General features: G+C 41.1%; 1 protein-coding gene across 1 annotated transcript in view; it reads left to right on the forward strand.

Annotated features, from left to right (window-relative positions):
- LOC126249021 (uncharacterized) overlaps positions 1 to 13394 on the forward strand; it is a 712654-nt gene that overhangs the window by 256919 nt on the left and 442341 nt on the right. Inside the window, exon 29 of the mRNA XM_049950623.1 lies at positions 9690 to 9906. Coding sequence (XP_049806580.1) covers positions 9690 to 9906 — 217 coding nt within the window. The remainder of the gene's footprint in view (positions 1 to 9689; positions 9907 to 13394) is intronic.

Below are 13394 nucleotides of genomic sequence, written 5' to 3' on the forward strand. Positions count from 1 at the left end.
GTGCAGCGAGTTGAGGTGTTCAAGAAATTCATTTAAGCTGTCCCATCCATGTGGCCAAACAACAAATGTGTCATCCAAGTAACAGAAGAAACAAGTTGGTTTTTTTTTGGCTTGTCTAGTGCCTTCTCCTCTAAATTCTCCATAAAAAGTTTGCTACAACCGGTGAAAGCAGGCATCCCATGTGCGACGCCATCTGTCTGTCCTGTCAAATGGACAGGACAGCTTAAATGAATTTCTCGAACACCTCAACTTGCTGCAACCCAACATACAGTTCACGATGGAGATGGAGCAGGATGGTGCCCTACCATTTCTTGACGTCCTGGTGAAATGTAAACCTGACGGCAAGCTGGGTCACACCAAATACACCAGGAGAGGAATGGTGGAGGGGGTAATGGCTAATATATATAGGGTGCTGAGAGGAACAGTACAGCATTCGTCAGGAACCACCTGAAGATGGCAGCATGTACGTCTGCCGAAATATTGTGGAGAAATTACGATGCTACCCGGTCTGATATCCAACAACTGTTCAAATTTGAAATACGCCGGAAAAACTTCAGATCGCATACTTGTGCTGTTACTAAAGCTTTTCTGTATATGTTTTTGTATGTTTGGTAGTATTTTTGAAATGCAGGATGATTTTGGTTGTTTTTTATGCTGCTGAGGTGTTTGAGGGTTACAGAGGATTTTCATATTCTGTTGGGTACCCAGTTACTTTTGTTTTGTGTTTTAGTGACTCATAGTACTTACAGAAACAGTTCTTCAAACCTGAATTTAAATTTTGATAGGAACTTTGAAAACTTCCTAGCCAAGCTAGTCTCCATATACACTTCTTCCAATGTTTCATTGTTCATTTAAATGGTAAATTTAACCCTTTCTTGCTTAGAGAAGGCCATTCTATGTGTGAGTGTTTTAGTTTTGTTTTCTTCAGCAATTTTTAATTTTAAGAGCTGACTGGAATGATCTGAAAGGCCCAGGTTACCTACAACAACATCACAATTTTCTTTTTTCAGATCAGTTAGTATATGCTCAATGATCGATGCCGAATGCTTAGTTACCCTTGTGGCTGTGTTAATAAATGAGAATTTTACCCTTAGGATTAGTAACCATGTCCAATACTGGGATTAGTTTTGCTATGAATGTATCTATGCCTCCACTGAGAGAACACTAAATACATAATATAGTTAGTCTTTATAACGTGTGGCTTTCTTATTTCTATAGCTGATATTTCGACATGTTTTTCTTCACTTAATGAAATAAATGTCATTTCTAACTTTATACATAACCCCTCCCTTTACATATATACATGATCTACCACCTCTCATGGTGTTTCTACTACAGTGGTGTGTGAGATTATATTAGCTTAGAGCTACATGTGTAATTTCAGTATCCCTACACCAATGTTCTTTCATGCAAACAAATGAACTATCAGTAGTCTGCAGTTCCACTTCTACCTGTTGCACATTATTTCTTATGGATTGGGTATTGTGGTGGAGAACTGAGGAACACCGAGCACTTCTTACCTTGAAGACTTCTCATTTTTCTTGTGTCTGTCTAAAAAACCATTTGGATGATGAGGAGCTATAGTTTTCTTGTTGTTCCCTTCACTACCCACTGTTGTCTCTGCTGACTCCTTATCTTTTTTGCCTGTTTTGCTGCTGATGATGATGGTTCTTTCACTTGTACATTTCTTTGAGATGTTTTTGTTGTTCCTGTTGGGTCTGGTGATGGCATTGTGACTGTTGGTTTGGTTTTGAAGTTATTTTGGTGTTTTTTCTTTTTTTATTATTTCCTTGTTTATCAGGTTAACTAGATATTCTTTACCTAAGCCATTCAGATGTAGTCCATGTTGTGTGTGGAATATATATTCTATATTATTCAGATCAATGCATTTCACATTTTTAAAATGTCTGCAGATTTTAGCAAACTGATTATTGGCACATTGTATTGACACATGACTGGTGATATGGAATGTTCACAATTCGAACATTTGTATGTGTGATATTTTTCAGATACTTTTTAAGATCATGTATAGACTCACCTTTTCACATTTATGTACATCATTAGAACCTTCTAGAAGTATGACAAAGTCTTTTATCCTGTAGATTTTGTACCTCTGTAGATGCAATCATCTTTTTAATTTCACCAAGTGGGGCTCCCAGTTTCATTCTACCACATGAATATATATTAGTTTTTTCTCTTAGTTTATTTGCAAGACCATGGCCATGGCTGCCTGGAAGCTCAAACAGTTTGCTATTGGAGTTTACAGTATGGAAGCCATTTTGCGTTGTTTCACTTAACAATTCAGCACACCTCTAGGTTGGCAGATTTGCATTGTTCACATTTATGCTTGGTTTCTTATTTGTCAGCATTGATAAATTTTCTTCTGTTGATTTATTGACATTGTCCTTTTCCTCTTCACCTCATTCATGAGAACTACACAGGCTTGCATTTCCACCATCATGTGGGAATTTCAGCTTGTGCAGTTCACTTTTTTTGAGCTTTAATTTTGCAATATCAGTTTTTAAAGTACTGATGATAAACTGTAAACTAGTTATTGTTATAACGTCAAGTTGAACACTTATATTTCAAAAGATGACACAATACATGTAAGTCACAGAGCGAGTAGACCACGTAAAGCATGTGTACACGACAACGGTCAAATCTGCACTAAGTCCAAGTCTAGCGGACACTGGCCGGTTGGCTGCTTAGGTGGCGCGGCTGCTGCAAGGCTGGCAGACAGCACCGCATGTAGAGGACGCGCATAATTGCGCAATGGCACTTTGAATGATCAGCGCATCACAACACTTTTCCTCCCCTTTGAAATTTTTGCACTGGTCTTGATGGAGATGGCCTGTAGATGGCTAATGTCCATAGGCGTTGTTTGACTGACCATGAGGTCTCAAGCAGGAGGCTTCCTGTATGGACGGAAGTGTCCCCAATGATAACGGGTTGAGATGACAGGAGACATAGGGGTCGAATCTTCTGGGGCCCAGTGCACCATCCGGTTCCTGCATGGGCACATCTCCTGGTGGCATCCGTTCTTGTGCTGGCACAGAGATGACGGTGAGAGGGCTGCGTTGTGAGTAATGAGAGATGCCAAGATCCCAAGCGTCAGGTATAGCCGAAGGTGGTGTAGCGGCATCCGGAACAGCGTTGCCTGCACCCGAGGCCGAAGCATGTCCAAATGATGCACTGCAACACCCATGTCTATCTGGATTTCATACAGGCGTTGGCCACAGTGTCGTAAGATGCGGCCAGGACTCCATTTTGGCCGTCTGCCATATCCCCGTACCCATACAAAATCCACAAATTTGGAAGAGGCAAATTGCTGACCATTATCAGTAACAAGAGTAGAGGGAAGGCCTTCCAAAGAGAAAATGCAAACTAGAGCATTTGTGGTTGCCGCGGTGGTAGGCGATGTGCAACTGACAATGAAAGGAAAGTTAGAGTAGGCGTCAATTACGAGTAGCCAACAAGTACCTAAAAAAGGTCCCGCGAAGTCAGCATAAATGCGCTCCCAGGGCAATCTGCCCGTTGCGGCAAGTCCGATTGATATAAGAGGAGACATGGGCAATGTGTCGGCGTCCGTAGGAGAAGGAGGCGAGTAGAGTTGCTCCGACAGATGATGTTGATCCGGTTCTTGCATGGGCACGTCTCCTGGTGGCATCCGTTCTTGTGCTGGGACAGAGATGATGGTGAGAGGGCTGCGTTGTGAGTTATGAGAGATTCCAAGATCCCAAGTGTCAGGTAGAGCTGAAGGTGGTGTAGCGGCATCCGGAACAGGTGTTGCCTGCACCTGAGGCCGAAGCTGGTCCGAATGACGCACTGCAACACCCGTGTCCGTCTGGATTTCATACAGGTGTATTCCACGGTGTCATAAGATGTGGCCAGAACTCCATTTTGGCCACCTGCCATATCTCAATACCCATACAAGGTCACCGGCGGTGAACCAGCCAAGCGAAGGCACCCGCGGCCGTGAGATGGAAGGCCGCAGAAGATGAAGTAGCGTGCGGAGCTGTCGGCTATGTAAGAGCTCAGCCGGGCTGTGGTCGCCCATGGGGGTGAAATGGTAAGAAGCCAGAAATTGGAGAAGCGCATCATCAGCAGCAGAAGAAGTCAGGAGTTTCCTCATCTGAGCCTTAAATGTGCGGATCAGTCGTTCAGCCTCACCATTAGATTGCGGACGGAACGGAGGGGCTGTGACATGCATGACGCCGTGACGAGCACAAAAATCTGCAAATTCGGAAGAGGCAAATTGCGGACCATTATCAGTAACAAGAGTAGCGGGAAGGCCTTCCAAAGAGAAAATGCGAACTAGAGCATTTGTGGTTGCTGCGGTGGTAGGCGATGTGCAACCAACAATGAAAGGAAAGTTAGAGTAGGCGTCAATTACGAGTAGCCAATAAGTACCTAAAAAAGGTCCCGTGAAGTCAGCATGAATGCACTCCCAGGGCTTCTCAGGCGAAGGCCACGGTGACAAAGATGACTTCGGTGCGGCAGCCTGTGACGCACAAGGGCCGCAAGCAGCGACCATGTGTGCAATTCCAAAGTTGATGCCAGGCCAGTACACATAACGGCGCACCAGAGATTTTGTGCGAGAGACACCCCAGTGCCCTTGGTGAAGGAGGCGCAAGACTGAAGCACGCAAAGACGCAGGTACCACAACCCGCTGCTCGGCAACATCCAGGTGGAAACACAAAAGTCCGTCCCTATCGAATGCCATATCAGGACCATGGGAAGGTGAGACAGTGCATCACCTTTTGCATGTTGAGTCGTCAGCCGGAAATGAATCTCATAATTGAAACGAGACACGTAAAGAGCCCAACGCTGGAGGCGGTGTGCAGCCTTGTTGGGAAGTGATGTTGATGGATGAAACAAGGAAACAAGTGGTTTGTGGTCCATAACAAGATGAAATTTGGATCCATAAAGAAAAACACCAAACTTATGAAGAGCATAAATAATGGCCAAAGCTTCTTTTTCAATTTGAGAATATTTTCGTTGGGCATCCGTGAGCGTTTTGGAGGCATAAGCAATGCGTTCTTCAGAACCGTCAGAAAAACGGTGTGCAAGGACTGCACCAACCCCGTATTGAGAGGCGTCCATGGCAAGAACTAGATGTCGCCCAGGTTGATAAGTAACCAGGCACGGGGCCTGTTTCAGCATAGTCTTCAATTTCTGGAAAGCCGCATCGCATGACGCGGACCAGTGAAAAGACACATTTTTATGCAACAGGCGATGCAGCCGCTGAGCCACCGAAGCAGCAGATGGTAAAAACCTGTGATAGTATGCTATTTTCCCCATTAAGGCCTGTAGTTCCTTAACAGATGTAGGACGAGGAAGGGTATCGATCGCGGCGACATTTTGCTGAAGCGGACGAATACCATCCTGAGAGAGTTTGAACCCCCAAGTAAGTGATAGATTCCTGAAAAAAATTGTGATTTCTGAAGATTACACTTAAGACTGGCAGTCTGTAAGTCATGAAAAGTGTGCGGAGATTCTGAAGATGTTCTTCAGTGGTGGAGCCAGTGACAACAATTTCGGTCATGTAATTGATACACCCAGGGACAGAGAGCAATAATTTTTCCAAGATTCGCTGAAAGAGAGCAGGGGCACTGGCAACCTTGAATGGCAATCGTTGGTATTGATAGAGGCCGAAAGGTGTGTTAAGGACCAGAAACTGCCAGGAAGCAGCGTCAAGAGGAAGTTGATGACAAGTTTCTGACAGGTCAATTTTAGAAAAATATTGGCCTCCAGCAACTTTAGTGAACAGTTCATGAGGTCGGGGCATAGGGTAAGTGTCGATGAGGCATTTAGCATTTACAGTGACTTTGAAGTTGCGACAGAGATGAATATCACCATTTGGCTTAGCAACGACAACGACAGGAGAGGACCACTCACCTGAAGTGACAGGAAGCAAGACCCCAGAAGCAGTGAGACGATCCAGCTCCCGTTTTACCCAATCACAAAGGGCCACAGGAATGGGCCAAGCCTGAAAAAACTTAGGCCGAGCGGTGGGTTTGAGCATGATATGAGCTTCAAAATCGTTTGCACGGCCTAACCCAGGAGAAAAAAAGGGACGAAAATGTCGTCGAGAAGGAATCTAATTGAGCATAAGGAATGGTATCAGAGACAATATTGACAGTCATCTATGGAGAACCCAAAAACGCAAAAGGCTTCGAAACCAAAAAGATTTTCGTGTTACTATGGTGGACCACAAATATGGGAACAGTGCGAACGACAGATTTGTAAGATACCTCACTATCAAATTGTCCCGAGAAAGAAATCTTCTGTTTATTGTACGTCCGTAATTGCCTAGTGAAAGGTGATATGGTTGGAGAACCCAACTGAAGATACGTCTGAGACTTGATGATAGTGGCAGCAGAACCAGTATCCTCCTGCATGCGAACATCTCGACCAAGTATTTGGAATGTCAGGAATAAATTCCCTGAAAGGGAAGAAGTACAATTGACAGACAACACAAATCAGAATCAGCGTCATGTTCATGAGCATCATGTATGCGGTCGGATTTGCAAACGAATGACACATGACCCTTCTTTTTGCAGCTGTGACACACGGCCCAACGTTGGGGATAATCCTTCCATGAATGTTTCGTATAACACTGTGCACATGAAGGAAGTTGCCGGGGGTTTCGCTGCAGTTTCTTAGAGGTTTGTTTATGGTTAGGCCGAGGCTGCGCTTCGGAGCGTACTGCGGCCACGTGGGCCGGCAGGGACACATCATACGCTTCGTCAACAGCGCACAGAGGTTAAATTTCCCCAATGTCACCCCACCCCTCTATTTGCACTCCATCAGCGTGAGAAATTTCAAAAGACTGCGTGATGGAGAGGACTTCATCTAGAGTCGGATTTGCCAACTGAAGGGCATGTTGACTTACTTCTTTGTCGGGCGCTGACCAGATAAAAGCATCCCATACCATGGAATCGGCATAGAATTCTTTGTGAATGTCAGGAACAAATTGATACTTTCTACTGAGGCCATGAAGTTCAGCAGCCCAAGCGTGATAGGATTGATTCAGTTGTTTTTGACAATGATAAAAGGCAACATGAGAGGCTACCACATGCATTTGATTACGAAAATATACAGACATAAGTGAGCATATTTCAGCAAAGGACAAAGACGCAGGATCTTTTAAAGGAGCCAATTGCGACAACAATCGATACAGGTGAAATCCGTGAAAGGAACAGAGACTTACATGTTTGTTCGTCCTTGACACGGAATGCCAAGAAGTGCTGTCGAAGACGTTTTTCATAATCAGATCAGTCTTCCGCCGTCTCGTCATAAGGAGGAAAAGAAGGTAGAGACAACGAAGAGAAATGCCCTGCATCGGATGCCGCGATGAAATCGCAAATTGCCGATGTGAGAAGCATTTGCTGCTCAGTGAGACCTTGCAATAGTTGCTCTAAAGTAACCGTGGAAACTTGTGGGTCAATGATGAAAAGGAAAAATCCCATCCTCATCGCCAATTGTTATAACGTCAAGTTGAACACTTATATTTCAAAAGACGACACAACACATGTAAGTCACAGAGCGAGTAGACCACATAAAGTATGTGTACACGGTAACGGTCAAATCTGCACTAAGTCCAAGTCTAGCGGATGCTGGCCGGCTGGCCACCTAGGTGGCGCGGCTGCTGCACGGCTGGCAGACAGTGCCGCATGTAGAGGACGCGCGTAATTGCGCGGCGGCACTTTGAATGATTGGCGCATCACAGCAGTTATGCATTCATTCCAAGTTCATTCAGTTTGCTAATTTTGTCCATACATTTTTCACATGGTTTCTTTTAACTGAATAATTGACTTTATTTGGAAAGACACATGCTTAACTTTTACCCTTGATGCCATCATGAATTCTTTGCATAATTCACCAATATTTGTCCACTAGAATTCATATTCAACATTCTCTTAAGTGATACATGGAAAAGTTCAGCATGAGTTGCCTGCAAGGCTTAAGTTACCCCTATGTAATTTTCAGAATCTTTGAATAGAGTGATTTAGTCCATATTTTGCTAGCACTCAACACATTTCCTGAAAGCACTGACCCTCTCTTTGCATATAGAGGTCGGTCCCTCTCATCAGGAGCCTGAGCGACCTCTCTTAATTTTTAAGCCTTGCAGACTTATTTCTCTCTCTTCCCCTTGCACTTTTATGTGTATCTAGTGGCAATACTAAATATTTCACCTCCTGAGGACAAGTGATGGCCAGCAGTGCTCAGTGGTTGCTTCAGCATGTTAATGTGTTATTTGGCACATCTCTGCTGGCTCTCCTACTTGAGGGGGTTTTGTAGAATATTAGGTGTGAATGAATTAATGAGTAAATATGTCTGTGTACAGCATATTTATGACTTGAAACCTCCATTACATATAGTGTAAAAATAGGTAGTAGTTATATTTTTTCTTACTGTAATAGGTTCAGATTGCAGCTCCTCTATCTTTGAGTTAAAAGCATAGGAATGAATCTAATGTGTAATAATTTTGTGGTGTTGAAAGTACATATTTAATCACCAGATTAAAAAATATATAGACTAAATATAACATGTTACATTTTTCAAAAATTTCTTCTTATTGTGCATATAACCATCAATAACTCATTTATATTTCTTCTAAAATATGTAATCAATAAGTCAGTAATGTCAGAAAAGTTTTCTACTCTGCACATTCAGAAATTAATATTCAAATATTACATTTTGTTGAAGAAATTAAGTTTTTATTTAAGCATTACAGTAAAAACATGTATTGAAAATATTGAGAAGCTGATTTTATATCTAATACAGCAAGATCATACAGGGAAAATATATCCAACACTGAAAAAAAAACTTCTCAGGGACTCTGCTGGATAAAATTGTGCAATTCCCACAACATCTAATCAAAATAACTGTTCAACATTGTCTGTGGTAGTGTTTTCTGTCATCAGTGGTGCAATTGGTAAGACTCACATGGCAGTGTCTAAATTTGTTGGGTCCATGAGCAGGAACTGTGTGTTGCAAAAGCGCTCGCAGCTTGCCAGGAACTGAAGAGAGGCTTTCCACGAGTGTGCATTGGGAAATGACAGAGCTGCCGGATACTCATGTGGTTAAAAACTGCTTATGGCCCCGATAACTTTCAATGCCACCATGTGAGTCTCATCAGTCATGTCTTGCAGCAGTGGCAACAGCAAGTACTAGCATCACCTGATGATGCTGAACAGTTGTTTTGATGAAGTTCTGGGGAAAATGCACAATGTTACCTGGCACCAAACCTGAGAAGGCGCCTTAGCAAACTTCTTTGCCAGCAGGGCAGAGCTCTACTACAGCACTGCCTTTCACTGGAAGTTTGCTCTGAACAGCTGCTGTGCTCACATGCACTGTCTTGTGTACTGCAGTATCAGCAGATGAAGTGTACATTATCTGCACTTGCTGCCTACATCCCTATCCTACTCCTCTCCACAAGGGTATTTGCAACAGATCAACCAAATATAAAGCCTGAAAAGTCACATGCCATAGACAATTTAAGAGACAAATAAAACAGCTAAACCTCATTTTACTGTACTGATGGAGCTTTTTGATGAAGTACAAGGATTGTGGAAATCCAGTCATTTTATCTTGTTTACTGTGATTCATAACTTCCTCTTATTACTTAATTTTTAAAAGGAACTATTATAAAATAATGCCTAACTGTTCTTCTTTCCTTGCAGTATATGCCAGAGAACATCATTTCAGTAAGGAGTTTATGGGAATTAGAGCAAAGTTCAGAATCAACAAATCTTACTGGAACGGTGTCACTGATTTCTCCATTTTCATCATATCGGAAAGGAGTATTAATCACTCGTATACATGTAGACTCTGATAATGATGTTACAGGAGTTGCTGAATTAACTATGAACAGGAGAAAATATACAACAACACTGAAAGGTAAGATAAGTCTTGTACAGATAAAAGAAATATGTGAAGATATACTGTAAACCAGAGCTGACAAGAGGTGACAAGTAGTAAAGCTGTATGAATAAAAAGAAAGAAAGTACAATGTAGCTCCACTGAGTTATGTGGAAGCATTTTACCAGGGCAGTACATACAAAGAATTCATTGAATTCTGCTGCATTAATTTTAAATGTTGACAATACATGGTGTCCCAGAAGGAATAATCAATATTAAGGGATATGACAGGAACAATCATTTGAAGCAAAAAACTTTATATGGCCATATGCCTTATTGAGAATGGTTTTTGAGAGAGAACACATTTAATGTGCATTGTATATTTATATTCTGTATTATTCAGTACATTGTAAGGTTTACACATTTACAAATGTACAACAGTTAATAAACTTTACAAAATGTGTCAATTAAAAAGTATGTATTTTTTAACACTTTCACCTGTAAGCATTCTTGTACACACAACAGTACAGCTGTTGTACAGTTCACAGTATTTCTTCAAATATCCCACCATCAACTTCAGTGCATTTGTGCACTCTTGGGAGAACATGTTGTTTTGCTTGTCTGAGTGCATCTTCATGTTCGATAATGAGGGATACATGTCCATGATGTGACAAAGCAGTTCTTCCTGCATATTCACATTTTGTTTGAACACCTCAGACTTCATCCAGCCCCATAAACAACAACTGAATGGCCCAAGGTCTGGTGATCTTGGTGGCTAGTTAATTGTATTACCATGATCAATCCAGTGGGTTCGTTAAATGCGATTGAGGTGTTTTGTCACATGACAGGTAAAATGTGGAGGGCCTCCATCATGATTGAAGTACATTGCAATCCATGTTGCCAAAGAAATGACCTCAAGGTTTTCAACAAACAAATTTTCTAAAAAATCCAAGTAATTCTGCCCCATCATTTGCTCTTGTAAAGACACATATGTGCATACCACTAGCCCAAAAATAGCAGTACATTAAATGTGTTCTACCTCAAAATCCATTCAGAGTAGGGCATAAGTCAATATGAAGTTTTTTGCTTCATAAGAGCATTCCTATTGTATCCCTGAACATTGATGATTCCTCCTGGGGCTCCTGGTACTTTGAAACAATTTCACATCTTTCTTCAGTACTCTGGGTATCATCTTTTTCATGTCAATTGGCAAAGGCTGCATGATATATCTTACTGAATAAGTTATTCAGGAATTCTTTGTAGACATTAGCTGATTCCAATGGCATGAAAAAAAAAGTACATAGATGGCTGTTTGACGATTGAGGAAATACAAAATTACATAAAAAACTGTTTTTGGGCTGTAACGTGAGGTGGATGTGAAAATTCTGCATTTGTGACTTTTTTTTTGAAATGCATATTTTTTGAACACCTTTTGAGCTGTCATTTGCCTTTTTATCCTGGATTCTTTACTAAAGCAAACATTATTTTTCACCATATTTTTCTGCCTTCAAATGATGATTGTGGTGAGGCATTCACTTACATCAAAGGGAGCGCATAAGATTATTTTGACTAAACTCTTTGTGTCCTTGAGCCTCACTGGGGCAGCATCTGAGGTGAGAGTCATTGGCTGATACTTTGACTAGGGTGAAATCAGTGTAGCCACATTTAATCACAAGTAATGATGCTGGATATTAATTTTAACCTGCCAAAATTTAACCTATGAAGAATCTGTTCACAGAGTTTCTAATACTGAACCTCCTGCACATGTGTTGGACAGTGAGGTATTGGGCAACTGTCGACGTCCTTTACATAATGACTCAAGGTGAAACTTTCTCAGACTTGCAGGCAATTATTATGTTTTTAGGTACAAAATCAACGTATTTTTCAATATTGTAACCTATTACACCAATTATTATTGCAGTTTACATATTTTTTCTAGTGAGGAGCTCCCATCTTTGAAGTCTGATCTCAGAAAGTCATAAAAATGGACATCCATGACTATCATAATTTTTTCACTGTAATAAGAACATATGTCCACCCCCTTCATTCTGATGGAACCCCCACCGCCCTCCTTCCACAATTTTGCAATCTTCTTATAGAGTTTTTCTCTACATTTGGTCCATAAGACATGTATAGTATTTTCCAGTTATTATTTTAGTTTTTTTGATGCAGCCAATAAGAAGAACCTCTTTTGCACCCAAGAAAACACTTCCATTACCTTTCTTGCAGATAAAATGAACTTCACCCTTTGTGATGCAGATTACTAGCTTCTATCCTCTGCTTCAGTTGCTGTTTATTTTATTTATTTATTTATTTCACCTTGGTATAAGATGTGGATCTACAGTATGAAATTAGTTCACAGAATCAGTGGGACCTGTTTTGAAGTAGTCAAAACATTGCTAAGAAATATACATGTGACACCCATCTTGCATAAAGCTTTCTCATAGTTAATTCTTCATGTAAAGTGCACCATACTCTTTCGTCTGATGTCCGTATGGTGTCAGGTAGTTCATATACTTGATAATCCAACACAATAGCAATACACAATTGTGCAGTTTCTTGATATTTCATATATGAATTGCCAGTATGGGATATCTTTCACACAGATCATCTTCAATAGAAGTATTTGTTTTAATTCAGCCATGCATTTCTCAGCTGTTGAGAATGAAGAAGAAGATTTCTTCTAATCCATCACCAAAGTTTGTATGGATTTCCACTGCTGGTAGACTGCAAAATAACTTTATGATGGGCATGCATAACATGCCAGTTTAGTTTCTTCAGCATCTCTGTGACACACTTGAGTGGGTCAAACAAAATTGTGACTATTTGTGCTGCCCTTCTCTCTATAATATCCTCTGTCAGTCCTATCTGGTATTGATCCCACATGCTTGAGCAAATTCTAGAATGAGATGCATGAGTGATTTGTAAGCAATCTCCTTTGCAGACTGATTGCGTTTGCACAGTATTATATCAATAGACCAAAGTCTATCATTGCCTTTATGCATGCTTGAGCCTGTGTTATCATTCCATTTCATATCTCTACAAAGAGTTACATCCAGGTATTTCTATGAGTTGGCTGGTTCCATCTGTGACTTACTGATATTATAGTGATAGGATACTAGGTTTTTTTTCCATTCTGTGAAGTGCTCAGTTTTACATTTCTGAATGGTTAAAGCAGTTTGCCAAACTTTGCACCATTTTGAAATAGAATCAACATCTGACTGAATATTTATGCGGGTTCTTTCAGATGGTACTTCACTATAGATAACACCATCATATGCAAAAAGTCTGAGGTTACATGTGCAAGGTTATTAATATACAAAATGAACAGCAAACATTCCATCACACTTCCCTGGGACACACCTGAAGTTACTTCTACATCTGATGATGACTCTCCATCCAAGATAACTTGCTGCATGCTCCCTACCAAAAACTCCTCAGTCCAGTCACAAATTTCTCTTGATACACCATGTGATTGTACTTCTGACAATAAGTGTAGATGTGGCACTGAATCAAATGCTTTTGGA

This window comes from Schistocerca nitens, chromosome 3, assembly GCF_023898315.1.
Source record: "Schistocerca nitens isolate TAMUIC-IGC-003100 chromosome 3, iqSchNite1.1, whole genome shotgun sequence".
Lineage (NCBI taxonomy): Eukaryota > Metazoa > Arthropoda > Insecta > Orthoptera > Acrididae > Schistocerca > Schistocerca nitens.